General features: G+C 52.4%; 3 protein-coding genes across 3 annotated transcripts; 1 reads left to right on the top strand and 2 right to left on the bottom strand.

Moving 5' to 3' along the window:
• Positions 1-428: 428 nt before the first annotated feature.
• On the bottom strand, positions 429-14013 carry HPS4 (HPS4 biogenesis of lysosomal organelles complex 3 subunit 2). Its single transcript, XM_079322921.1, has 13 exons — positions 13915-14013; positions 13139-13229; positions 12343-12486; positions 11329-11436; positions 9922-10038; positions 9706-9800; positions 8434-8506; positions 7758-7791; positions 7094-7190; positions 5843-6716; positions 3491-3623; positions 3113-3221; positions 429-1572 (listed from the first exon to the last, which is right to left on the bottom strand). The coding sequence occupies exons 1-13, from the start codon at positions 13947-13949 to the stop codon at positions 1401-1403; spliced, it is 2082 nt and encodes a 693-aa protein (XP_079179047.1). The 5' UTR covers positions 13950-14013; the 3' UTR covers positions 429-1400.
• Positions 13979-16048, top strand: SRRD (SRR1 domain containing; the record flags this gene model as incomplete). The annotated part of the gene is made up of 7 exons (XM_079322946.1): positions 13979-14283; positions 14354-14394; positions 14564-14700; positions 14783-14881; positions 14957-15111; positions 15330-15375; positions 15656-16048. 7 exons carry the CDS (start codon positions 13979-13981, stop codon positions 15860-15862), a joined length of 990 nt encoding a protein of 329 aa, XP_079179072.1. The 3' UTR covers positions 15863-16048.
• On the bottom strand, positions 15397-26053 carry TFIP11 (tuftelin interacting protein 11). The gene is made up of 12 exons (XM_079322920.1): positions 25711-26053; positions 24346-24499; positions 23585-23741; positions 22965-23092; positions 22348-22500; positions 21132-21641; positions 20237-20343; positions 19831-19999; positions 19391-19634; positions 18650-18792; positions 18012-18177; positions 15397-17408 (listed from the first exon to the last, which is right to left on the bottom strand). The coding sequence occupies exons 1-12, from the start codon at positions 25905-25907 to the stop codon at positions 17053-17055; spliced, it is 2484 nt and encodes an 827-aa protein (XP_079179046.1). The 5' UTR covers positions 25908-26053; the 3' UTR covers positions 15397-17052.
• Between the last annotated feature and the right edge of the window lie 83 nt (positions 26054-26136).

The raw sequence follows: 26136 nt of genomic DNA, 5'->3' as shown, positions 1-26136 counted from the left end.
CCACCCCTGAGCAAGCAGCTGGCCCATCTTATGTAGTCCTCAGAAATTCCCAGCACTTGTGGACCAGTCCTGGCATGGCAGAGCAACCTTGGGAACTGTCTGTGCTGGAGTAGGACCAGAAGCTGTGGCAGTGGTGACCTTTCCATGCCCAGCTCTGGTGCTGGCACAAGCCTGCTCAGCACCTCCCCACACTGATATCTCTGCTCACCATCTCTTGGTGACACCAGTCACACATTTATCCCTCAGGAAGCTTCCAAGCAGCTGCTCTGAAGGAATGATTGAACCAACTGGCTCTGCCTGTTCAACCTCAGCACTGCAGGAACCACCCTTGGCATGGAGTTGAACAGGGAACAGCTCCCACAACCCAGCCCATGACACCAGGAACCACAAGCAAGACAACAATGTGACTGTGGCTGCTGACACAGTGCTGGGATGAGCCTTGAGACTCCTTTATTTCCACAGTCACACTGAGGGGTGTGTCTGCACCAGCAGCAGGTTCCAAGCCCAGCCAAACACAGGTATTCATCCCTCAGCCTAAGCAGCCACCACCACAGCCCCCCAGCCACCATTGACTGGGGACACTGTCAGAGCAGAAAGGGGGGATGCTGAGGGGATACAAAAGCTCTTTGGTCCCATCAGCTCAGAGGCAACTTCAGGGTTTGTAGAGTGGGCAAACAGAGCAGTGAGAACAGTGAAGTGAGGTCCTGCAGCAGGAGGGAGGGAGCACAAGGCTGAGGGACACTGGTACCACCATCACCAGCCCCTGTGAGGCTGAACATCCAGGTGGGCACAAGGAAGGCAGGGCTGGGCTGGACCATCACTGACCAGGGAGGTGTGGAGGGACAGGGACATCCCTCCAGAGTCACCTGTGGGGTAAAAACCTCCTGGGAGCACCCCCAGAGGGATTGTGAGCTCTGCAGCTCTTGTTCTGCTCCTGTGTGAGAACAGGCAGGCACTGCTAACCAAGGCAAGGCACTAGGTCATGGCAGGATCATTCCCATGGATTAAGGGATATAAATAAAGCCAAAGTCTGACCAGGGCAAGTGCAGGCACAGACAGTGGCTGACTGACACCTCTGAAAGCCAGCACTGCCTGGGGCTGTGTAACTCACAGCAAGGTGAGGCTTTACCTCAGATCAAGGCACATGGGGAATCTGCAGAGCAGAGTCCCTGTCAAATCCATGTAAACCAAACACCCAAGGCACTGCATTCTGTCCTCAGTCTTTGGTAAATGCTGTCACTGACACCTGCACTGGCCCACAACCTGCTGCAGGACAGGGCAAGCAGTGTCCCTTCCTCAGGGCCAGGCAGGCTGGAGACCCCACAGAGGCAGGGCAGGACACAAACAGCTGAGATTTTCCTTTCTGGAGATGAACATTGCACAGGGCTGAGCACAGCAGCTCACAGCAGGTTCACCCCATGCTTCAGCAGCTTCTGCTTGGCCTTGCTGGGCAGGCTGAAGGCGCTGTCGTGCGGGTTGGGGACGCCTGAGTTGCGGAGTGGAGCTCCCAGCTGCTGGAAGTAGGTCTCCTGGACAGGATTCCTGCAGGCATACACAGCTGTGGAGGCATTCCTGGAGGGGCAGGGAAAGGCAGGGGTCAGATTGACAGCTTTGGGCAAGATTCACTTGCCCAAAGATTCAGCTGGGCACTGGGCTCCCAAGTTTTGAGAGGGACTTTCAGGTGTTTCAGCAGGAGAACATGGAGCTGAACAGGCACCAAATCTCTGAAAGCTACAGGGAACCAACCCCTCCTTCTAAAGGGTCCTGGCATCTTTAAAAGGGAAAGTGGGATATCACAAAATCATTTTGTTTGGGAAAGATGTCCCTGTAACCAAGTCCAGCTCAGTGCTCTGGACTGGGTGACAAGGTGGGGATTGGTCACAGGTTGGACATGATAGGCTGGGAGGGCTTTTCCAAGCTTAATGATTCTGGGATTCCATGCTCCAAAGATTCCCCCTGCTGCCAGCCCAGCCCAGGACACCATGAGCCTGAAACACTCCTTGTGCCCAACATCCCTCCTCTCCCACTGCTGCTGGCCACAACCAAATCCCAGCACTTTGCAGCAGGAGCCATGTGTTCAGTCACAGCTGTGATGAAGCTCAGACAAGAATCAGATTCAGTAACCACCAAAACTGTGATTAAAAACATTAATTAAGACAAAGAATCCCCCCTCCCAGAGTATTCCCTGCAGGAGGACTGGCAGGGAGCAAAGCCAAGGACCCTGGATTCTCCTTGAAGGAGGAAAGCAGCAACTGCAATGTTTGCTGACACCCTTCTGTGACAACTCTCCTTAAAAGAAAGCAGTTTTAGTCATCTTGTTACTCAGGCTGATTCACACATGGAGTTGCTTTTTTCAGGGTAACAGGGAACACGCCAGCTTAGCCAGTCAGTTTAGGATTGGATTTAAGAAGCCAGCAAAGCTCATGCTAAACAAGGAGTTCTCCAGCACTGAAGTGTGTGATTCACATTCCCTTGGCAAGCAGTGCCAGAGCAGTGAAACTGTGTAATTCCCAGGAGCATCTTTATTTCATCATGGTTTGGGAAAACAAGCAGCAGCAGGCAGGTGGAATCTGTGCACTCCCAGCTCAGCTGAGAAAAGGGGTGTCCACTTTAGCCATGAGCATGGATGTCAGGAAAAGCTCTGGATTTTGGGAAGGGCTCTGGCTGTGATAAGACCATCCTGCCTGGTGCATCACAATTGAGTTTGCCACGCACATCACAGTGTGTTTCCAACCCAACAAGCTGTACAAGAAAACAATATCTAGGTTGCCAATTCAGGGTGCCTTTGGCTCCCTGCCGAGACACAAATTTATTAGGAACAGCTAAATTTAAAACTGTGTCTTAGAACCTTATGGTGCCAGGAACTGGCAATTGTGTGAGTGTTGCATCTTAATCCAAGCCATGGCAGCACTCAGCTGTGCCCTCAGTCCACCCTCCTGGTGCCACTGCAGCCTCTCAACATCCAGGAAGGAACCCACAAATCAAAGCAAACTTAGGGAATAAAGCCATGTGACTGGTCCTTGGGTGTGATCATAACCTGTGTCAAAACCCAGGCAGGCTTGGAAAGGGGTTCTGCCCTTCTGTGAGCAGCCCTGTTGTGAGCACCCCTTACCTGATGATCACTTCTGAGGCTGTAGGGAGCTGGCTGAAGTCAGAGTGGATGAGTGTGGCTGCCCTGAGGAAGTGTCTGTCCAGGGGCCCGGGGGTGTGAGGCAAATTTGCTGCACAACAGGAGAAAAGGGGTGTTAAAAACCCACTCTGCAGTGTGTCCCCATTCACTGGGCAGGAAAAGGCCCTGGACAGCTGCAGACCAGGCTGAGGACACCCTCAATCCCAACAAAGCTCCCCAACAGTGCCTTTGATCTGGGCTCTGTGGTGGGAACTCTGCTGAGAAATGCTCCTGAGAGGGTGTCTGAGGCCTGAGAAAAGGTTCCCATAAACCCCATTCTCTCACTGCTCCCTCCTGCAGTCCCAGAAGAGGAAGGCTCACCTGTGAGGACGTTCTGGACACAGTCATAGTGTGTGAAGCTGTAGTTTGTCCTGGCTGAGGCTGAGGAGTCCTTGGGCAGAGTCTCCCTCAGGTGGACCTCAAGGCCATTTAGGGAGGCCAGGCTGCTGTGGTACTGCAGGCAGAGGGAAGGGCAAAGCTCAGAGCCTCACCTGGGCCTCACCTGGGCTTCAAGGAGGTGCTGGAGGGAGTTCAGGTGACAGAAGGACAGGACTCTTCCTTGCTCTGCTGTCCAGGCTCCCACCTAGAATGGCTGGGAAATTTTGGCACAGAGGGAGTCACAGAGCTCCCAAGGCAGTGATGGGGCTCTGAGCAACCTGGCCCAGTGGGAGCTGTCCCTGCCCATGGCAGGGCTTGGAATAGGATGGGCTTTAAGTTCCCTCCCAACCCAAACCAGTCTGAGATTCTACAACTCCAACCTGAAAATCAGCCATTAAGCCACCTGATGCTACTAATTACAGGAAAATGCAAGGCCTCATTAATTTACCATCAACCATTACCCTCTAGAGCTCATTTCACATGATTTACAGCCCCAGCAAGGGACATTCCTTTGCTTACACTGGGCAGTACAAGCACACACAACAAAGCACTGAATGAATGCCAAGCTGCTGTTCTGGATGGATTTCCAGTAGCCCAGAGGCCCTGATCATGCTGAGGCTCCCTGGGCACAGGCAGGGCACAGGCAGGGGTCCTCCACCACTCCTGGGAAGATTAACTCCATAATCCTCATCCTGCCAATGCGCTTTGCCCTACTGGGGAGAGGATCAAACCTTTGTTCAGCAGGATGCCAGTGCCTGGCCTACCCTTGACCCCTGTCACAGCACAGATTTTCCTTTCTGTGCAGTGAAATGGAGGGATAAGACCTAAAGAGCAGCAGGAGGCGAGGCCAAGAGCCTCCCACTCCACGGGGAAAGCCTGGGATGGGACCCGCCCTCCCAGAGGTTCACAGCTGCACAAGTAGCATATTTTACCCTTCTTTGGCGTCATCTGGGGGCCTCAAAGCATTCAAAAAAACACTAATTATAACTCAGCTTTGACATCCCTAAGAGCTGAGGGTCATTTTTAACCTACAGATAAACAAAGGGACAGACAAGCTGAGGTTGTGCCTCAAATCCTCCAGCAGCACAGCCCAGCTGCACTTCCTCAGGCAGTGTGGGACATGCAGGGCACCTTCTCCTAAGGGATAACATACCTGCACCCAAGAGAGGGTGCAGCAGAAGAGCCCCGAAATCCAAGCTGTGTGACAGTGCAGTTTTGGTGAGATCCAAAACAAGGGTATGTGAGATGGAAGCAGGATGTTTGGGAAAAGAAGAACAGGAATGGAAGGAGAGCTTGTCAGCCCCAGGGCAAGACATCAAGGAAAATGAACTGTGCAATCCCTGTGCAACAGGGATTCTGCTCTCCAGCATGACAATTCCCACCTGCCTGTGTCCCCCCTGCTGTTCCAGACGAGCAGAAAGGGGACAAAGTGCCATGTCTGGTGCAAAGGGCCCCAGCTGCATCTCCAGGCTCAGCTGATTTGGCAGCAATCCCAACCCAAGCACATCAGCCCTGCTGTGCAGAGCAGACATTCCCCAGCTCCCAGGGCCCCAGGTGTCCCACAGCTCCGAGGGGAAGGAGCAACCTTGAGGCTCTGCATTAGTCTGAGCTTCCCTCCACCTTCCAGTCTGGCTGGGTAAGGAAATTAGGTTGTTCCTATGGCAACTGGCATATCAAACAGGGCTCTGCAGCTTTGACTCAGCTCCTGGTAGGGAGGCAGAGGCCAGGCAGCAGCTCTGCAGCTGATGCTTCCCAGGAAAGATGGGGGGCTGGCACACCCTGCCCCTGCAGCCCTGTTAGCTTCACTCACAGGGGATCCTGAGCACCCAAACCCCACCAGGGGAGATTGGGATTGCTGTGGTGTTATCCAGGTGCAGAGCCCACATGGTATCATCTCCCCATTCCCAGCCCTCTCCGGTGTGCCTGCGGTGCTCCCCGAGGGAGAGGCGGTGACGAGCTGGGCGGGGGTTTAACAGAACCATCCTCTCTTCCCAAAAAGCAGCGAGCTGCCGGGGATCCCCAGCGAATCCCAGCTCCAGAGCAGCCCCTGGGTGTCTGTCACACCCACACTCTGCTCCGGTGCTGGCACTGCCAGACAGCAGCAGCACCGGGAGCTGCCTGCCAGACGCGGCTGTCCCCGCTCCGCGCTCCCGCAGCTCCCACGCAGCCACGGCTGCCGAGCCCGGAGCCTGGCACAGCTCACAGCAGGTGAGGGAGGCATGGGCAGCACCACTCAATGCTCCCTCCTCAGCTGTGACCCCCAGCAGGGCAGTGGGGCAGAGCTGTCCCACTCACCACGTCCTCCACGGCGCGGCGGTCCCGGCGCAGCTGCTGCTCAGCCAGCAGTGACAGCACCAGCCCCTGGATGCAGTGAACATAGAGGCTCAGCTGGGCTGGCTCGCTGCCTCTGCCACCCAGCCTGTCCTCCCTGCTGCTGGCACATGGCCTGAGCCCTGCAGGGTCACTGGGCAGAGCCTCCTGAACCCCTGGGAGCAGCAGCTGCTTCCCACTCTGGAGCTGAGCGTCTCCAGCAGGACAATCCAAGCCCCACACGTGGTCACCAGCTGTGCTGCCACTGCCTCCAGACACACTGTCCTGGCTCACACTCCATGGCTTGTCCTGCTCACTGGATTTTCTTCTGCTCGGCTCCTGGGCAGGAGAGGGAACAGCTGGGCTGTGGCTGGTTGAAAGGGAATTTTGGGAAGCACAGTGACCAACATCAGAGTCCGCAGGGGATTCCCTCTTGTCCATGCTCTCCTGCTCCCAGCAGTAAGGGTTGGGAAAGGAAAAGCCTTCCAGGTATGGACCTGTAGTCCAAGAACATTCAGTCTGGAGTGAAGAAGGGCTTGGGAGCTGCTCTGTGTCACTCTCTGAAGGGAAGGATGTTTTCCTGTTGAGCTCTGAGCTTTCATTGCCTGCTCCACTCAGGTTTGCAGCTGGAGAATTCCTTGTGCCAGTTTCCATTCCAGAAAAGTCCATCATAGGACTTGCAGGGCTGCCCAACTGCACAGCATCTCCTGGGGCAGGTGTGCCTGAAGCATCCTCACAGGACTCCTGCACAGAGATTCCATCCAGGGCTTGGTTTCCATGAGCTCCTGTTGATTCTGGAACTGCCTGGGAGCAGAGAGCACTCTCCTCTGCTCTGGGGCCTGCTGGGGACATGGGTGACCTAGTGGGAGATGACAAGTGGATCAAACAGTGAGCAGGACCTGTGTGGAGTTATCCCATAGCTGATAACCCCACTGATCAATGGCTGATCCATCCCCTGCTACAAAGAGACCTGGGAAAAATGATGGGCCAAGGTCTATCACAGGTGAAAAGCCTGGGAATCTTACACTGCAGGCTCCTGGCACTGTCCCTCCCTTGCCCACAAAGCAGTGCTGTGAGCTGAGGGCTGATCACAGCTGGTCTGGGGAAGCAGCTCCACTCCAGGCTGCTCCAAAGGCAGCGACAGAGCCTGAGCTAGTTCCAGGGAAAACACTGACAATGGAACAGGGACACAGTGAGTGTCTCAAATCCTGCCCCTGGCTCAGGCTGGGCTCCTACCTGGCCATCCACTCCACGGGGAAGTCCCGGAGCACAGAGATTTCCTCCCCTGTGAGGAACACGGGGATGATTCGGACGCCCGGCGGCAGCGCAGACTCTGCAGGAGCAGGGGAGGGGTGAGGATTCCACCAACAGCTTACCAAAGAAACCAAACCTCACCTGCCCAAAGGCTTCTGCAGGAGCTACATGCCTGCCATGATCTGCATCCCAACTGAGCTGGGCAGCCTTTTCCCACCTCCCAGCATTTTCCATCCTGCTCATACCTTCATGCCTGACACAGTTAAATTTCCCCTCAGCATTTCCACCCTGGCAGATCATCCCCACACTGATGCTAAGAGGGGATGGCTGGAGGTTTTGGACTGCAAGCACCAGCCATCTGTTGTCAGGGCCTAGCAGTGGCCAAGTGGCCACATGGGGAACTGGAATCAAGGCAGGCATGGTTGGGAATCTGAAGAACTGGAATAGAACCCAAAAGAGCAAACCCAGCAGAAGGAGCTGGTTCTGATCACACAGCACAGGCTGTATGATCAGAACATACAGTAACACCCTCTGGGATATTTTGGAGATACTCCAGCACCCAGCACAGCTTGGATGTGAATCCCAGAGAACCAGCTCGTGCTCCCATGCAGGGAAGGCAGCCCACAGGATGCAGCTGGATGCTCACCAGGCTCCTGTGGCTCCTCAGCTCCAGGCTCACTCTGCAACAAAAGCCAAGAATCAGCTCTGGTGAGGGATCAGGGACATCAGGACACCTGTCACCCTCCCAGTCCCCCAAAGCTGCAGCAGACCACACACCAACCCCCCCAGCAAATACTGGAAAGGGTTTTGGTCTGAGGGAGCTCACAAAGCCAAGTGGATCTTCCCAACAACCAAAATAAACCAAAAATTCAGGACAGAGCCCAGATTTATCATCACCACCTGCTCAGGGCACAGAAACTCCCTTCATCCAAGCAGAAGAACAGCAAAGGCTGCCTTCATATCTGTGTACTAATGGCTTTATTACAGAAGATCTTGATCACATAAATAATAACATTTGGCAAATTTTAAAGCAAATGAAAACTGCCTTTTGTTCCTTTCAGACACTCATTTGGTGGATTTCCCAGTAAATACCAAAACTTGTGTAAAAAGCCAGTCAAAACATCACATAAATAAGAAGTCACGAGCTCAATAAGTTAAAGACTGGAAAAAAACCCTAAATCCTAGCACAGAAGTCTTGGAACCTTTTTCAGTGATAACTAATAAATGCTTTAAGCATCAGCACCAATATTTATCTTTCTCCATGGTGACACATGCACATCCTGACAGGAATCTGCTTGCAGGGAAAGTGTTCAGTACTTTACCTGGCCTTGGGACTCGCTGCCCTGCAGGAGGACTTTGGCAGTGAGGGGAGGTGGCAGCTGGGTGCTCACAATCCTGAAAGGACAAAGCAAAGTCAGAGAAGCACTGAATGGTTTGGCTTGAGAGGGAACTTAGAGCCCATCAGCTCAGAGAACCCTGCTAGGACATTTGGTGACAAAATATCTCTACCAGACAGACCAGAGACACGAGGGGACACACCCTGGTACAGGACAAGGCTCCCAAGTCCCTCCTCAAGTCAAATGTCCAGGTCCCTGCACTCTCAGGTGCTGCAGTGACTCACTCCAGTGTCCTGCCTGCAGCTATGAGGTCACTCCCTGGCAGATGCTCTCCCTGTGGCACATTTCCAGTGCTTGTAAAAGGTGTCACTGGAACAGTTCATGCCAAAGAAAAATGGCACTTGAGTGCTGCTGCCAAGGAATTCTCGGAATTCCCCACCTCCTGTCTTTCAAGGCCACCTTGGAGGCTTTCCTTGAAGTCATCCAGTCATCTTTGACTGAAAGAAGCTGGAATTTCTCATGGGGAATTCTGTCTCATCCCCCTGTGTCATCCTGTCAGTACAGACAGTGGTCCTGGCCAGCAGGACAGACAGAGCCAGGGACACACGGACACACCTCCACTGAACTACACATCTGCAGGGGGAAAACTGCTGGGAAAGCACAACATCCACTCATCTCTCTTTTCCTTGGTGACTTACCCCTAAGAATGTCAGAAACCCAGTCCTCACATCTTGCTGAGTATCAAAATCAGCAGATTTCCACTGAAACCCAAGTGCTGAACTCCTTCATGGTGATAAGCACCAATAACCTTGGAGACACTGTTCACAAGGAGTGAACAGGACAGGGTTGGGATTCAAACTGCCAGAGGGCAGGGTTAGATGGGATATTAGGAAAAAATTCTTCTCTGTGAGGATGCTGAGGCCCTGGCAGAGAAGCTGTGGCTGCCAGGGGATGCCTGGAAGTGTCCAAGGCCAGGCTGGATAAGGTTTGGAACAGCTTGGGATAGTAGAAGGTGCCCCTGCCAGGTTGGGATCTAAGATCCCTTCCAATCTAAGCCATTCCATGATCCTGTGATTCCACAAACCACTCAGTCCCAATGAAACACAGACAGACAGGAACTGCCTGGTCTGAAGCTTGATGTTCCTGCCAGTAACCAAGAGCTGCCCTTGAGCCCTTCTCTGCTCCCTGGATGCACTCCAGGATCCAAGGCCTGGAAAGGGCTGGATTTAACCCTCCAGGGAACACCTGGTTACTTACAAGCCTTTGTAGAGGATGCAGCCTGCCAGGACATGGGGAGAGCGCTGGCATGTCTGCAGGATGAGAGCTGCCTTCAGCAAGAGCAGGGGATCCACCTGCACAGGGAGAACCAGGGCAGTGAGGCCACACAATCCTGCAAAACCTCAAAGCAGCAAATAAACAAACACTGGCACTGGGGCAGCTCTAGAACAGGCACTGCAGAGGACAGGCTCTTACCTTGGTTTTGTCCAGATGCCAGAGAGAATTGAAAATCCTGTGGAGGTCACTGGTGTTTTTCTGGATGTGTTCAATGTACCTGTCCCACTCCTTGCTCAGCTCCTCCTGGGAAAATGCCTGTGGGTGACAGAAACCCCCACACTGTCACTGCAAAGTGTCCATGCACTTGGGATGGGACAGGGCCTGGAAAGGTCAGGAAAAAGAGGGAGACAGTGCTGAGGGGAAACTGTTTAGAGTGAACATCTGGGAAAGGCTCAGCAGAGCCCCACAGGACCTCAGAGCAATGGCAGGGATCAACTGCTCACTTTTCCAGCTCCCACTTCTTGGATGTGTGACCCTTGGCAGGAGCAAGGCAACACGAGGGAACATTGCAGAGCTGGGACACCAGGGGAAGAGTAAATCTCCCCAAAGTCACCGTGTCCCCCGTCCCTCATTGCTGTATTCCCATGTCCCCAGTCCTTCATTACCATGTCCCAGTCTCTCGTTACTGTGTCCCCATGTCCCTAATCTCTAGTTACTATGTCCCAGTCTCTTGTTACTGTGTCCCTTTGTCCCCAGTCCCTGGTTACCATGTCCCAGACTCTTGTTACTGTGTCCCCATGTCCCCAATCTCTAGTTACCATGTCCCAGTCTCTTGTTACTGTGTCCCTTTGTCCCCAGTCCTTCATTTCCATGTCCCAGGCTCCTGGGACTGTGTCCCCATGTCCCCAGTCCCTTGTTACCCTGTCCCAGTACCTCATTACCCTGTCCCCATGCCCCAGTCCCTTGTTGCCCTGTCCCAGTCCCTCATTACTGTGTCCCCACATCCCCAGTCCCTTGTTATCATATCCCTCATTACCCTGTCCCAGTCCCTCATTACCCTATCCCCATGCCCCCAGTCCCTGGTTTCCCAGTCCCCATGCCCCAGTCCCTCATTACCCTGTCCCAGTCCCTGGTTACCCTGTCCCAGTCCCTGGTTACCCTGTCCCCATGTCCCCAGTCCCTCATTACCCTGTCCCAGTCCCTCATTACCCTGTCCCCATGTCCCCAGTCCCTCATTACCCTGTCCCAGTCCCTGGTTACCCTGTCCCCACATCCCCAGTCCCTGGTTTCCCTGTCCCCATGTCCCCAGTCCCTCGTTATCCTGTCCCAGTCCCTCATTACCCTGTCCCCACATCCCCAGTCCCTGGTTACCCTGTCCCCATGTCCCCAGTCCCTCATTACCCTGTCCCAGTCCCTCATTACCCTGTCCCCACATCCCCAGTCCCTGGTTTCCCTGTCTCCATGTCCCCAGTCCCTCGTTATCCTGTCCCAGTCCCTCATTACCCTGTCCCCATGTCCCCAGTCCCTGGTTTCCCTGTCCCAGTCCCTGGTTACCCTGTCCCCATGCCCCCAGTCCCTGGTTTCCCTGTCCCAGTCCCTGGTTACCATGTATGCCCCACGCACAGGGCCCTGGTAGAAGGTGAAGAGGCCGATGAGCTGCTCCAGGAGGCGCCGGCAGCTCACGTCAGGCAGCTCCACAGCACAGCCCAGAACCTGCAGCAGACACAGGCAGGAATGGAGAACACTGCCTGACAGAACTCGGGCACGGCAGTGACAACAGCTCTCATCGCTTTCACACAAGGACAGGCAACTCTGTGCAGCCAAACGCCCCTCAGAATCACAGTCATGGGAAAAGGAAATGCAAACAGACCCACACAAGAGCCCTGGCACAGACAGGATAAATAAATATCAGAAATGCAGAGCTTCAGACACGCTCCCTTCCCACGTTAGATGACCTAACTTGGTGCTTTAATAGCTGAGAACATTTGCCTGAAACTAAATACTTCAAAATATTCAAATTAACTCATTATTTATATTATGATGATGCTCAATTTAGTTTTTGAGTTGCTGAAACAGAAGCAGCAGTGCCAATTAAACAGAGCTGACTGGCCTTAGCCCAGTTCACAGAGAATGTTTTGGGGCATTTTTGTCACAAGTGCCACACACTGCTCTTTATATACTAAATATCTGTGAACACTGACAGAGCTCTGGGGCTGCTGAAGGTGAGCAGGAAGGAACAATCAGGCTATCAAACACTGACTGTGTCCTTACAAACTGCAGCACATGGAATCCTGCTATGTCCCATCCCTGGAAGTGTCCAAGGCCAGGCTGGACAGGGCTTGGAGCAGCCTGGGATAGTGGAAGGTGTCCCAACCCAAACCAGTGTGGGATTTTGGGGTTCTGTTTCCAGCCAAGAACATCTTAACAAATCCCTTTGAGTATGGGCACAGAAATGAGGTACTTGAATTTTTTCTGCAGGAAGCTGAAGTGACAGCCAGGCCACAGAAAACAGAATATAAGTTACCTTGCAATGAAACTTGTGCACTGCAAGGACCCTCCCCAGCTGTCCCTGGGTGCAGCCCACACCCTGAAAAATAAACCCTCTCTGTCTGAACTCACCCACAGAAAGTCTCCATCCACCACCACGGCAAATTTGAGCTTCCTGAGGCGGACAAGGCTGGGAGGGGATCCAGAGATCTCAGTGAGGCAGCGAACAACCCCGGCCATCTGCCCACACAGCAGCTCCTGCTGCTCTGGGATGGTCTGCCAGGGAGCAAAAGCTTTAACTTCCCATTAAAAGAACTCAAAAACATCCCAACAACTGCTGCTTTCAGGTATAAATAAAAAGTAATTATAATTTCAATTCAATTTACAGGAAGAGTTGTCAGGCATTGCATTGGCAGCACTGCCAGGGCAGTGGTGGAGGCACCATCCCTGGAAGTGTTGAGAAAATGTGTGGGTGTGGCACTTGGGGACATGGTTTAGTGGTGAAGAGGTGCTGGGTTCATGGCTGGACTTGATTTCAAAGCTCTATTCCACCCTTAACAACTCTGGGATTCTATAAATCAAACGCAGGAGAACAGGCAAATTTTGGGGAGAAAAATAATTGGATTGCTTTTTCCAGGCAGCACAAAGGCCTGGGGCTCATGGAGAGGAACTTTCATCCCTTGTGTGTGTTTATTCACATCACCAGGACAGACCTGGGAGGGAACAGAGTGTAACCCCATTGCTGTGCCCCAAGCCTGGTGGAGCCCAGTCCCGCTCCACCTGGAGCTATAATAACTGGGATTTCTTAAAAACTTTCTTATAACTTTTGTGACCACTAATAAGGATTCATCCAAATCACCTGGAAGCCCAATCCCTCCCAATCCAAAAGCATCAGCACTTTACAGGTATGAAATAAAGCAGGCATTACCTGGGAAGGGTAAAAATAACAGATCCCGGCACTTGTAGGATCCCCTTCCTCCTTCACTTTTGAGCCATCATAAAGGAAAAAGTAATTCCACCTAAAACATTGGCAGAAATCATTGTGTATTTGTAAACTGTTACCCTTCTCCTTTCTGTTTCTTTGGAAGAGCAACAAAAGGTTATGGCAAATGGAGAGATGTGATTCTTTACACACCCAAAAGCAGCATCAAAAATGTCTCTCATGATTAAATGTCACCACTTTTGTGAGTTTAAAATAGGTTCTATAACTCCACCTCTCAGACACGTGGAAGAAGTGGATTTGTGATATATTGTACTCTCAGCACATGGGATAATTGATAGTAATCCCCTATGCTGGGGGTACAATAATTATTACAATTATCGAGAATTATTATCCATATCCATCCCAAACAGCTCCTGGGTGCAGCAGGAGAAGCTGGCAACAGTGGGGTCCCTTTGAAGATGTCATTCTGCTCATAATTTCTTCAATGCACGTATTCATTAACACTTTCCAACCTGTCCTGCCAGTCAGCACCTGGTCACAAGGTGGGAACGAGCTCGGTGCGGGCGTTTTCCCGTAGGAACAGCCCAGCTCTGGCTCAAAGGTGGCACCGCTCCACAGCCCTGGAGCGACCCAGGGACAGAATGGAGCTGCCGAGCCCCGGGGTCACCCAGGAGCGGGGACAGCAATCAGCAAAAGGCCGAAGGCGCTTCCCGGGACACCGGCGGGTGTGGGAGGGAGCGGGGAGCGGGGAAGGGGCTCACCATGGTGCGGGGCCGGGCGCGGCGGGGCGGGACATGGCTGCGGGAGGCTCCGGCCGGTTCCGGGATGCTCCGGGGTCCCGTGCTCGCTCCCGCCGCCGGTTCCGGGATCCTGCCGCTCGCTCCCGCCGCCGGTTCCGGGATGCTCCGGGGTCCCGTGCTCGCTCCCGCCGCCGGTTCCGGGCGCGCCCCCGGTCCCGTGACCGCGCACGTGACCGCGCGCATGGCGGCTGCGGCGGGAGGGTGGCGAGCGGGGCGTGCACGGCGGCGGCGGCGGCGGCGGGGCGAGAAGGAGGAGGAGGATGATGATGATGATGATGAGGAAGGCGGCCCCGGCACCGAAGCGGTGCTGCGGCGGCTGCGAGAGGCGCGGTGAGTGCCCGGCCCCGACCCGTGTGCCCGCTCCTCGCTGGGCCCCGCTAACCCCGCGCTGTCTCCGCAGGAACGATCTGCTGAGCTCCGGCTTCTGGGCGGAGAGCGCCGGTGAGTGCGGGGAGAGGGGAGTGCGGGGACAGCGAGCCCCGGGGGTGCGGGGACAGAGGGCACAGCGAGCCCCGGGGGTGCGGGGACAGAGGGCACAGCGATCCCCGGCGGTGCGGGGACAGAGGGCACAGCGATCCCCGCACCGCCGCGCTGACGCCGCCGCTCGCAGGAGCCGTGCGCGCCCCGCTGAGCGGCCCCGCGGAGCCGCCCGCCCGCTGCGTGTGCTACGGGCTGGGCCGGTTCGGGCGCTGCCCCGCCGCGCGGTACCAGCTCGCCTTCCTGCTGCTGCTGCTGGACGAGCTGCGGGTGAGCACCGGGAGCGGGACGGGGCAGCAGCGGGGTGAGCAGCGGGCCGGTGCGCCCCGCTCACGCCGCCCTGTCCCCGTAGGTGCCGCCCGGCCGCTGCGCCCTGTTCGACCCGGCCTTCTCGGCGCGGGAGGCGGCGGCGCTGCGAGCGCTGGGGCTGTGCCTGCTCACGGAGAATGAGGTGAGCAGAGCCCCGGGATCCGCGGGGCACCGCGGGCGGGGCTCGGCCGTGACCGGCTCGGCGCTTCCCGGGCAGGAGGGCAAACGCGGCGTGCAGGGCGCGGCCACGCTGTTCTACATGGTGCACTGCGGGAAGGCTCTGTACAACAACCTGCTGTGGAGCAACTGGAGCCCAGCGGCGCTCTCCAAGCTGGTCATCATCGGCAACAGCTTCCGAGGAATCGAGGAGAGGTCTGGGCACACCCTGATCAACCTCTGGTGCCTCCCACCCTGCTTTGCTCTTCTCTGTCCCACTGCTTTATTCTAACAGCAATTTCACTGTTTGGTGCATTTTCATTGCCATAAAAGTTTTCAGTCTTGAGCCCTCTCCCTCTTCTCTGTCCCATGCACAAAACATGTCTAAATCCACAGGAACATTGTGTCTAATGTGGACATCTTCATTTTTGCAGATTGCTGTCCAGAATCTTGGAGAGAGATTATTCTTACATAGCAAAGGTATGAGGCAACACTTAAACATTATTGTTTCATGTTGACAACACACCTTTTAATGAGAAAGGAAATGAAGTGCCATTGGAAAGAAGAGGGGGATTATTTTTAAAACCTTTTTCTTAGATACTATAATATAAAAGCTGATCACTTTAGGATTGTTGAACATCTACAGAACATCCTGCACACAGGGGCTGAGGGTAATGCAACACCATTCTCATCCTCACTGGCTCAGCTTTGCAGGAAGGGGCTTCTGCATTATCTAACTTTTTCCCCAAATGATCTTTAGGTCTTGAAAGGAGTGGAGGAAGTGGCACTCCCCAGTCACCCCCGCTACCTGGACACCTTCAATGACACCTCAGTGCACTGGTTTCCCTTGGATAAACTGCAGGAGCTCTCCCCTGAGGTCTGGGACTTTGTAGAGGAGCCAATGTACCAGGACTGTGAGGACCTGGAGATCATCAGGAAGGGGGAGGAACCTACTGCCAAGTCCTGACCGTCCCTGTGGTGGCAGGGCTGGGATCCACATCTCTTCCCATGGAAGCTTCTGTCAGCTGAGATGGAGCTCAAATAGCAACAGTGGCATCAGGCTCTGCCAGAAGTGGCAGCACCTGAATGCTGAGGTGATGGGACATTTTTGTATCTTATTTAACAAAAAAATAAAGCTGAGCTTTGACCTACACTCACTGAATACAGCAAACTAATTCCACCAAAACCTGACTTGAGAACCATCTGCACTGCAGTGACTGCTCTGATTCCCTCACCTTCCATAACAATTCAAGGCCCTTCAATGTCCTAAACACATTTCAGCTCATCATGAAGGGGAAATTATCTGAGGGGCTTGTAGTGGGAGGTGTTGGAGGTCTGGTTCCCAGTGCATGCTTGGAAAAAGCTCCCAGCTCTCATTTGCTGCTATCAGCTCTTAAACAGCCCTGACAACCAGGTTGGCTCACTCCAGGAAAAAAAAGCCTTAGGATTCCTTCCCTCACCTTTGTGCTTTTAACCACTGCAGTCCCACAGCAGAGGGAGTTGGGACAGGTCCTGGCTGTGTGCAGCAAAGAGGGATGTGAGGGGGATGTTGTGAGGACAGTAACTCACTGCCAGCACAGCACACAGGCAGCACAAGCTGTGGTGTCTGAGGGCACTCAGCTAGGCCAGCCCTCACTCAACTGTTGGAGCAGAGAATGTGATCCCTCCTAACTTGCTGGTAAACCTGTCTCAGGTGGCAATTACCAGTGTCAGCACTGCTTGTTCTTCCTTAGCCAGGAGGGGAAGACTGGCCCTCCATCCTCTTGCCTGAACAGCTCTTCCAACAAAATCTGGCATCCAGCTCCAGTGTCACTATTTACAAACCTGGAACTTGTTTATTCTATGGATTACCTAGAGGCTGTTCCTGGGACGGTGACTCAATTCCCAGCAGGCCCTCACTTGGCCAAGGCTCTGCAGCAAGGTGGGCATTCAGGTGGTCTCCCATTACATAGGTGCCTCACTTGGCCATGTCAATGAGGCTCTGCAGTGAGGTGACACCCAGGTGCCTCACTTGGCCATGTCAATGAGGCTCTGCAGTAGATGGGCACCCAGGTGCCTCACTTGGCCATGTCAATGAGGCTCTGCAGTAGATGGGCACCCAGGTGCCTCACTGGGCCATGTCAATGAGACTCTGCAGTAGATGAGCACCCAGGTGCCTCACTTGGCCATGTCAATGAGGCTCTGCAGCGAGGTGGGCACCCAGGTCTTCTCCCCTTGCACAAAGACCACGCCCCTGTCGATGTAGATGACGATCCTGCCGAAGGTGTAGAGCTGCTTGCCCTCGTGCCGCTTGCCGATGACGGGCATGAAGACGATGTTGTGCTCCTCGGCCTTGGTCTGGATGAGGTCCTTGAAGTTCATGGGCACGGAGCCGGCGGCGGCGCCGATGCCGCGCTGCGCCATGTTCTCGGCCTCGCGCCGCTCCTGCATGGCCTCGTACTGGAAGTCCTTGCGCCGCTCCGTGTGCGTCAGGTAGGCGATGTTCTCCCGCGCGCCCGGCTGCATGTACCCACCTGGGGAGAGAACGGGGAGAACACGGTGCTGAGCTGCTCCCAGAGGGAAGCAGCTCCATCCAGGGCATGGAGTCAGTCATATTTGGAGTGTGGTGTTTAAGTTTGGGTTCAGAAAGGGAGTGCTGTTTTGGAAAGAAGGCAAATTGCAGGTGCTGTTCCCTCAGGCATGCCCTTCTCTTTTATATGGTGTAACTAGCACTGAACTCCCAACAATCACTTTTAGGTGGTAGGGACAGTCATGTGGAAGGGAACTGCTGTAAAGATAAGGAAAAGAACCAGTATCTCATCATAAAGAAAAAAATACCCAATAATGACAGCTTTAGAAGTCAAGCCCTAAAGGATAATGTCTGACTGACAGGGCAAGGCAGGAAGAGGATCAGTTGTTCAATGGTCCCGTTTCTGCTTCAATGCAGTCCAGAACTACTGAGCAGCACCTCAGAGGTGTTCTTTAAGGACAGAGCAAGGCAGAACCCACTGAATTCACTGCTCATGGGAGGTGCTGCCATGCTGCCAGCAGAGCCGTGCCCCAATCAGCTTCCCAGCAGCCACACGTGACTGTGCTGCCAGCCCAGAGCAGCAGAGCCACCCCCACGAGCCACCTACCCACACTGGAGGACACAGCCCGGTTCATGATGTCAAGGGCTTCATTGAACTTGTCTTTGATGGAGGGATGTGCCAGCACCTGGTCTGAGAACATGGACTTCCAGCCCAGGTACCACTTGGTGATCTCTTCGTAGTTGGGGCTGTTACTGAGCCAAGAGCAGAGCACCTGCAGAGGAAGGGACAGGTCAAAGGCAGCACAGGGATGTTTGTGCAGGAGAGGCATCTCTGCCACAGAATCCCAGAGTCATTTAACATGGAAAAGATTCCAACAGTATGGAGTCTGAAGTGTGACCAATCACTCCCTTATTAACTGGCCCAGAGCACTGAGTGCCACATCCAGGCATTCCTTGGACACCTCCAAAGATGGGGACTCCAAACCTCCCCAGGCAGCCCCTTCCAGTGCCTGACCACTCTTTCCATGAGGTAATTCCTCCTGATACTTGACCTGAATCTCCCCTGGCATAATTTATTACTTGGTTTATTAATGAGTGTCAGTAACAGGAGGAACTATTCCAATGACTGCTGAGCTGTGAGTGGGAACCAGCCCAGTTCAGAACCAGGGCAGCAATTCTTTGACAGGAATCATTATATCACTCCCCAGATAACAAAACCTCTTTCTTCAATCCTCAGTGTCTCACCTGCAGCCACTTTGGGAAGAAGTGTTTCTCCAGTAGCCCAACCAGGCTGGAGACAGAAATCATCCCCTCCCAGTCAATCACCCAGTAAAAGGCATCCATGTGCTGCTGGTGGGGGTTGATGATGAGCTCATTCAGACACATTCCTGGGAAAGGAAAGGACAGTTAGAAAAGAGCCTCACTCAGTTTTATCAGTGCCCTGACCTCTTCCACTGCCAATACACAGAACTTGAGCATCACCTTTTTTGTTATCCTAAGGGACAGTGAGAATCTTTGGCTGATCCTGCCACAAAATGGTGCATTTCCACTTCCAGTGATTACAATTTGCTGCCAGACTGAGAAACTAAAAAACCCTTGACTATTTTTAAACCATTGAGCTGCTTTGTCTTACAAAACTAATGATGAAACATAAGAGCAGACCAATGAATTCAGGAGTAACAGAGTCATCTTACAGCCTGGTCCTACCCTGACAGCTCTCAGATATTTCTACCAGCTGGAGATGAATTTATGAAAAATAAGACTGAAAAACCTAGAGAATAACCAGGGTAATTCCTCACATTTCTCTAATCTTTCTGCCTCTGCACAGGACTGGAAGCAGAAAATCAGAGGCAAGCTTGGTCTAACCTCACTGACAACAATCCCTGATGTAACACCAACATCCACATCAGCAAGGATCTTTCCCTGATGTCAGAGAAAAGGTGCCACCAGCAGATTCCCAAAACCCAGCACTATCTATTATCTCACCGAGTTTAGGCACGATGTTCTTGACCATGAAAGCCTCCCAGGAGCCAGGAGTGAAGACATCCTTCCAGGGCTGAAGGATGAGCTTGGCAGAGGAGTCGCTGGGGTGCCACTTCTGCAGGGCGTTGGCCAGCTTGTTGCGGATGGGCGAGTAGAGCGGCTCCAGCCGCGCCTGCATCAGCGGCAGCCAGGGGTGGATCCACGAGTGGATGGGCACCGTGTCCGTCAGGGGGTTCCAGCTCTCCACCTTGGGGCACAGCAGCAAAGGTTAACTGAGGCCAGCCACCAGCAGCAAGTTTGTGCAGAAGCACAAAGAGCTCTGATGTGACCCTTGACTCCTCACTCCAGCGGCAGAAGCTGCACACCGGTGTTTGGGAGTTCCAGCTGGAATTTAAACACTGGTTCAGATCATGGCTTTGCTCTACCCAGCCCTCTTCTCTCACCTCCTTCTGCAGCTTGGGGAAGATGAGCTGATCCAGAATGTTATCCAGTATCCACACAGGAACAACGTTCACCCAGCTATCCAGGAAATCCACCATGGATCCGCAGTTCCTTGGCTGCCACCGCGCCACGATGTTTCTGACATATGGCATCCAGATCTCCCACATCAGTCTGGGAAGAAACCCCAAATAAATAAAAAAATGAAGCTCAAAGCTACAGCCTGGGCCTAAATAAACCAAATGGGAGCTGTTAGTTAAAGCTGCGAACTTTTCTGCAGCTGCAAACTGGATTTTAAGGAGGCCCAGCAAGGCAATCCTTGGGAAAAGCTCCTTTGTGTCTGCTCTTTCCCCTCCCTGAGGAAGCAGCACAGGAAGATGCTGCACAAAGTGCAAATCATTTGCTCTTTACCTGTGAAAAGCATCTGTTGACAGGTCCTGCCCACTGTGGGATAACAGCTGATCATTTTCCAGAAGGCTCTTCCACTTGGCTATGATCTCTGTGCCATATGTACAGTCCTGGGAATGATAGGGGAGAAATGGCCCTTTATCCTTTTCCATAAATTCCAGCTGGGATCTGCAGAGAGCAGGCTGATGGTGTGCTGAGCACAGGCAGCCTTCTCACCTCCTCTCAGGGCAAGCCAGGAGCTTGCAGTCTTAATTCCAGAATCCCACAATCCCTGAAGTTGGAAAAGAACTCCCAGACCACTGAGCCCAACCTGTGACTCCTCCCCACCTTGTCACCAGCCCAGAGCACCAAGTGCCACATCTGTCATATCTTAAATGATTTTTAGTAAAGTCCTGCCAGAGAATAATCCCACCTTACATTATTAGTACACCTCCAGGGAGGGAAAAGGACAGTCTGAACTTTTCTAGGTGTACAGAGAGATCCAGACTCTACCCCAGCCTGAATGGCACTGAGAACAGACTGTGCATCTCAGATACCTGACAGATAAACCCCTCCTGCTTTTGCTAAAAAACAACATCAAGAGATCTGTTTTTCACCAAATTCTTCATCCCAACACTCATACAAGGGATTTGTTTTAACCTTACAAACTCCTAAATTTTTACACAGCAAGTATCTGAGAGTGGGGACAGAGTTTCCTTTTGTCTTTCTTTTTCTCCAGACTGATCAGGAATTTAGAATCCCAGACTGGTTTGGATTTGAAGGGACCTTAAATCTCACCTCATTCCACCCCTTGCATGGGCATGGACACCTCCCACTAGACCAGGAAACTTGGGACAAAGTAATAAAGATTACTGGAGCCATCAAGTGAGAAGTGCAGATAACTCAAACCAACACACACCTTGAGGGGATCCCAGTTCTTGAAGTATTCCTTCATGAGAGGATAAACTATGGCCACTGCCAGGTCCACCCTGTCTGACATCCTGTACTCCTCATAGTACTTGTCCTGCAGGGTCTCAAAGATCTTTGCACACTCATCCAGGGTCAGAGGGTTCTCACAGCCTGGCTGCATCCTTCTCTCACACTCCTCCACCATGTCCAGCACCTTGCTGAGGTTGCTGATGGCCTTCTCCTCGTGGGACAGCACCTCAGCCATCTTCTGGATCTCGTGGCTCAGGTTGACCACCATGTCCCTCTCGTACTGCAGCTGCCGGTCGCTCTGGATGATCTCCTGCTCCGTGATGTCAATGAGCAGCTGCAGGTTGTGCTCCAGCTCAGGCAGGGCAAAGCCCTGGGGCTTGGAGTCCTTGCCCAGGGGCTGCTGGGGGCTGTCATCTGGGATGTTGTGCTTGTGGCTGATCTGGCTGTAGCTGTAATAAACCTTCTGCTCCCGGCCCGTCATATCGATCACCTGCCAGCACACAACAATGAACTCTTACAAGAAATTCTCATCTTGCAAAAAGGAGAAAATCCCTGACTCCCAATTGGAATCTGGAGATTTCCAAGGATCTTAATTACTGTAGGAAGCTGTTAACATAACACTGTATTTGAATGAGAGGATTGCCTCCACAATGGCCTTCTCCAGACACAAAGAGTTAGAATGAACAAGAGACAATCTGGAATCAGAGCCACAAGAATCTCCTCATCTCATCCCAGTTTCACTGAATGATTCTACAAGCAATGATCTTGCCATTAGTTACAGTATTAACTATTTCACTTAAAACTTCTATAATTTTATAAAGACACTTTAATTTCAGACTCATAATTCTACTGAGTGCACTCCAGACAAAGCTCTTACTGTCCCTCTGAGGTAGAAGATGGTTCAAACAATCCCAAAAAGGACAACTGTGCTTTTAGATGTGGATGAGTGCTGATCATGACAAATGTGAAACAATTAAACTAAACTGCAATTAACTCCCTACACACACTCACATTTTATCTAATTTGTCACCATGTCCAGGTGACACAGAGCTAATACATGGCTCAGGGATGAGTTCCATGAGGCAGCACACAACAATGACTGGCTTTACTGAGGTTACCAGTGGCTAAAATGTGCTGGTGACACCAAAGGGTCCAACCTGTTCCTCAGGGGTCACATGTTGGCTTATCAACCTCACCTTGACCTGGGACAGCTCCTTCTGAGGGGCAGCAAGCTGCTTGCTGATCCTGCCCTTGGCTTTCAGCTCTTCCACTGTCTTGTAGCTGTACTTGGGTTTTTTCTTGCCTCCATTTGGGTCCTTCCGCCACTGGCTGAGCTCCTTCTGAAATTCCTGGACAAAACCAGCAAAGTTGTGGTGGCTGCTCTTTGTCACACCCCAAATCTGCCTCTTTTTACAGGAAAATAACCATCAGACCAATGAGGAATTTGTACAGGAAATAACTGGGAAGTGGAGAAGCTCGTGCCAAACCAGCTTGGATGCTGTGGATCAGTCACCCACGCTATGGATTAAATGAACAGGAAGTTCCTGATCTTTTTTTTTATTTAAACAAAAGACAAAGACTATTTACGTGGGGAACTCTTCAAAGGAGGGATTCTAGAAAAGCACTGAAACAGAGTGAGCCAGAAACAACAAAGAACATCACAGTGACAAGAAAGATCTGCCTAAACAAAATCAATGTTTTCTGTGTTTGGCTTCTTACCTAAAATGAGCCCTAATTGTTTTCTCTGACACAAAAATCAAGAAAACTGAATTTTGTACACACAGCAGAGAAACAGCAAGACCCCCAGAAATACCTCCTCAGCTTCCTCTTCTGAGTCCACCACAGGGAAGTCCTGCAAGGACTGCGTGGTCCTCTCGGAGCCGTAGGCGCCCACAGCACCTTTGCCTTTCCTCTGCTTGGCCTCGATGGGATTGATGATTCCTGGCAGGATGGGAATGGGGTCAGGAGGAGCAGTTTGTGTGCTGGGAGAGAGCAAAACAGCCAGGCTTTCCCTGTGAGTTACCAGAGCAGCAAAACCCTCCCTGGCATTGCCTCCAGCACTGTGGTACTTCCAACATCACCAATTCCCTATAAAATCATTTCATCACAGCATACACCAAACTGCCAAAGCACAGCCTTATTCCCAACCACACTGCACTGCTTTTTTATTCTGCCATGTAAAACAGCATTTCCTTTTCCAAGGGATGATCACCTTTGGAATTCACTTCCTTTATTCTTCCTTTTTTTCTCTTGCAAAATACCCAGAGGAGCAAATGACCACAGGTCAGTTTGAACATCCCTGATTCTCACCACAGGGCTTGGATAACTGGCAGGAAAATAAGGAAGTTTAAGCTACCTGGGGTTGGCAGTTCTTTAAGGAATCCAACCTCTCTTCCAGTTAAACCCCCAGACCACCAAACACATTGACAGTACCTTGAGCATTTTTCCCCAGACCCCTTCCAGGGACATATCCCATCTTCTGGAGAAGCTTCTGCCCAATTCCTTTAGTGTGTCTCTCCCAGCTGCCAAAATCCACAAAGGACTTGGAGCCCCCTGCAAAGCCTTTCTGGCTGGGCTTGAAATTTCCACCCTGTCAAAAACAAACATACAAAAACTTGCAGCCCTGAGGTTTCAAATAACCAAACTGTGCAAAACTCCCCTCACAAAGTTCTTCCCAGAAGCAATTCTGCTGCCCAGCTCACTGGAACCTTGCTTGTGCATCCATGAAGCACCTAAGGAGATTCCTGAAATTCCTCAAATGGGAAAGCAAAGTCCTGAAAAATTCTGGCTGACAATCTGACGGTTCTCAGATTCCATCACCAAATTTAGTTGAAGCTGATTTCTGATTCTTTCTGGTTTGAACTGAAAATAAGGGTTTGAGTTTTAATCTACAACATGCCTGCATTTGTCCATTCTGTAAAAGAAGAAAAATTAAGTCTCTGAAAGGCAGGAAACCACAAGAATTCTCTTCTTTAAACCTCTATTGACCAAAGGGAATATTGAGAAAAATGAAAGGATTGAATCACAAGGACACACAATCATTATATCAATGTACAGTTGTACCAATGGTTTAGGGTGTCTGATTTAATCATTCCCCCCTTTTTTAGAGCTCTATTACAGTTTCACTGCCCTCAACCACAGCCTGAGCGTCATAAACATAAAACAAAGAACAGCAAATTTCCTGGAGAACTCACTGTTTTTAACTTCTTGGACACAAACTCCTTGGGAATCTCCTCCTGCTTCACAGGTTTCTCATCATCATCTGAGTCCTCATCCGAGAGCTCCTCGGCCGCCGCCTTCCTCAGCCCAGCACTGACAAAGCTGACGGGGGCAGAGTAATCCCTGGAGCTGCAAAACCAGAGGGAATTCTGCTGCAGGAACCTGGGGGCTTGCTGTGCTTTACTCTCCCCAAAAATGGGATATTAAAAGCTGTTTGAGCTGTTTAACCCTGCTTTTGCCAGGCAATCCCCATCCTCTCCTCCCCGTGCTGCAGGGAGTGAGCACAGTGAAAATTTCCACAGCTGAGAGGTTTTCCTGAGGGCAGCCCGTGCATGGGTGGGTGTCTGCATCCAGGAAAAGCCCAGGGAACAGGGATGTGATAATTGACAAATGATTTGTGTTAATCATAGAAGTTTTGGACTTTGTATAAACCAGAATATTTAAAATAAGAAAAGAACATGGAGGTAGATAAAGGGAAATATATGATTAAACCCACTCTGTTTAAATCCCCCTGTTACGAATATTGTGTACACCAGTTTGTAAAAGAAAAAAAAAAAAGTGTTTTCCATAGTCTGAAAGGTTATTTTTTGCAGAATCAGATTTCCTGCCTCTGTGTAATCAATCACAAACTATCTGCTAAAGATCAGAATTCCCACTTTTTCTGTTTTTTATCTACCAAGACCAGATGGCTACATGACCAATTGTCCCACGGAAGTTTGGAAGTTTCTTTGACCACCACTGCTTACCTTGCAGAATTATCCCAACAAAACAATAACAATTATTGATTACTACAAAAAAAAGCCAGACTATAAAAAGGGTAAACCCAGTTGGGTGGAAGCGTGGAGTGGGTGGTGACCCCTCACGTTTTCCCCAGTGCGTTGTTATATAAAATAAAGCAATCTAAGTTTTGCTGAATATCGAGACTTTGTTTCTCATTTCTAACAGGGAGAAGCTGAAGGGAACGGGCGGAAGATGATGGGAACGGGGGGAAGGTGATGGGAACGGGGGGAAGATGAAGGAACGGGGGGAAGATGAAGGGAACGGGGGGAAGATGAAGGGAACGGGGGGAAGATGAAGGGAACGGGGGGAAGATGAAGGGAACGGGGGGATGGTGATGGGAACGGGGGGAAGATGAAGGGAATGGGGGGAAGGTGATGGGAACGGGGGGAAGATGAAGGGAACGGGGGGAAGATGAAGGGAATGAGGGGAATGTGATGGGAACGGGGGGAAGATGAGGGAACGGGGGGAAGATGAGGGAACGCGGGGAAGATGAAGGGAATGGGGGGAATGTGAAGGGAACGGGGGGAAGATGAGGGAACGGGGTCCCAGCCCGGCCGTACCGCTTCCCGCCGAAGCTCGGCCGCTCCTCATCCGAATCGCGCTCGGCCCACACGCCGTAGGTCGCCTCCTCCTTGGTCTGGCGGTGCCGCTGCCGGTGCGGGTTGAATTCGTTCTGCAGGTCCCAGTCCGACACCTCGAAGCTCTCCATCTCCACGCCATCGTCTCCGTCCGTGCCGTACAAGTGCGACATAGACATGGCGGCACCGCCGGGATGCCCCCGGCCCGCTCAGGGAGCCTCGGCGCGATCAGAAATTCCTGACCCGGGAACCCCGGCCCGCTCACCGACACCCAGCACCGGCGCCGGCCGCGCCGCCACACCGGATGCGCCCCATTCACTTCCGGTAGCGCGAGCTCTGCTCCGAAACCATAGAGCCGGGAGGAGCGGAGCGGCCGCGCCGACAGCGCCGCCTTGTGGCCCGGAGAAC

The sequence above is a fragment of the Erithacus rubecula genome (assembly GCF_903797595.1).
Source record: "Erithacus rubecula genome assembly, chromosome: 19".
NCBI lineage: Eukaryota > Metazoa > Chordata > Aves > Passeriformes > Muscicapidae > Erithacus > Erithacus rubecula.
This window is presented reverse-complemented; position numbering and strand designations above follow the sequence as displayed.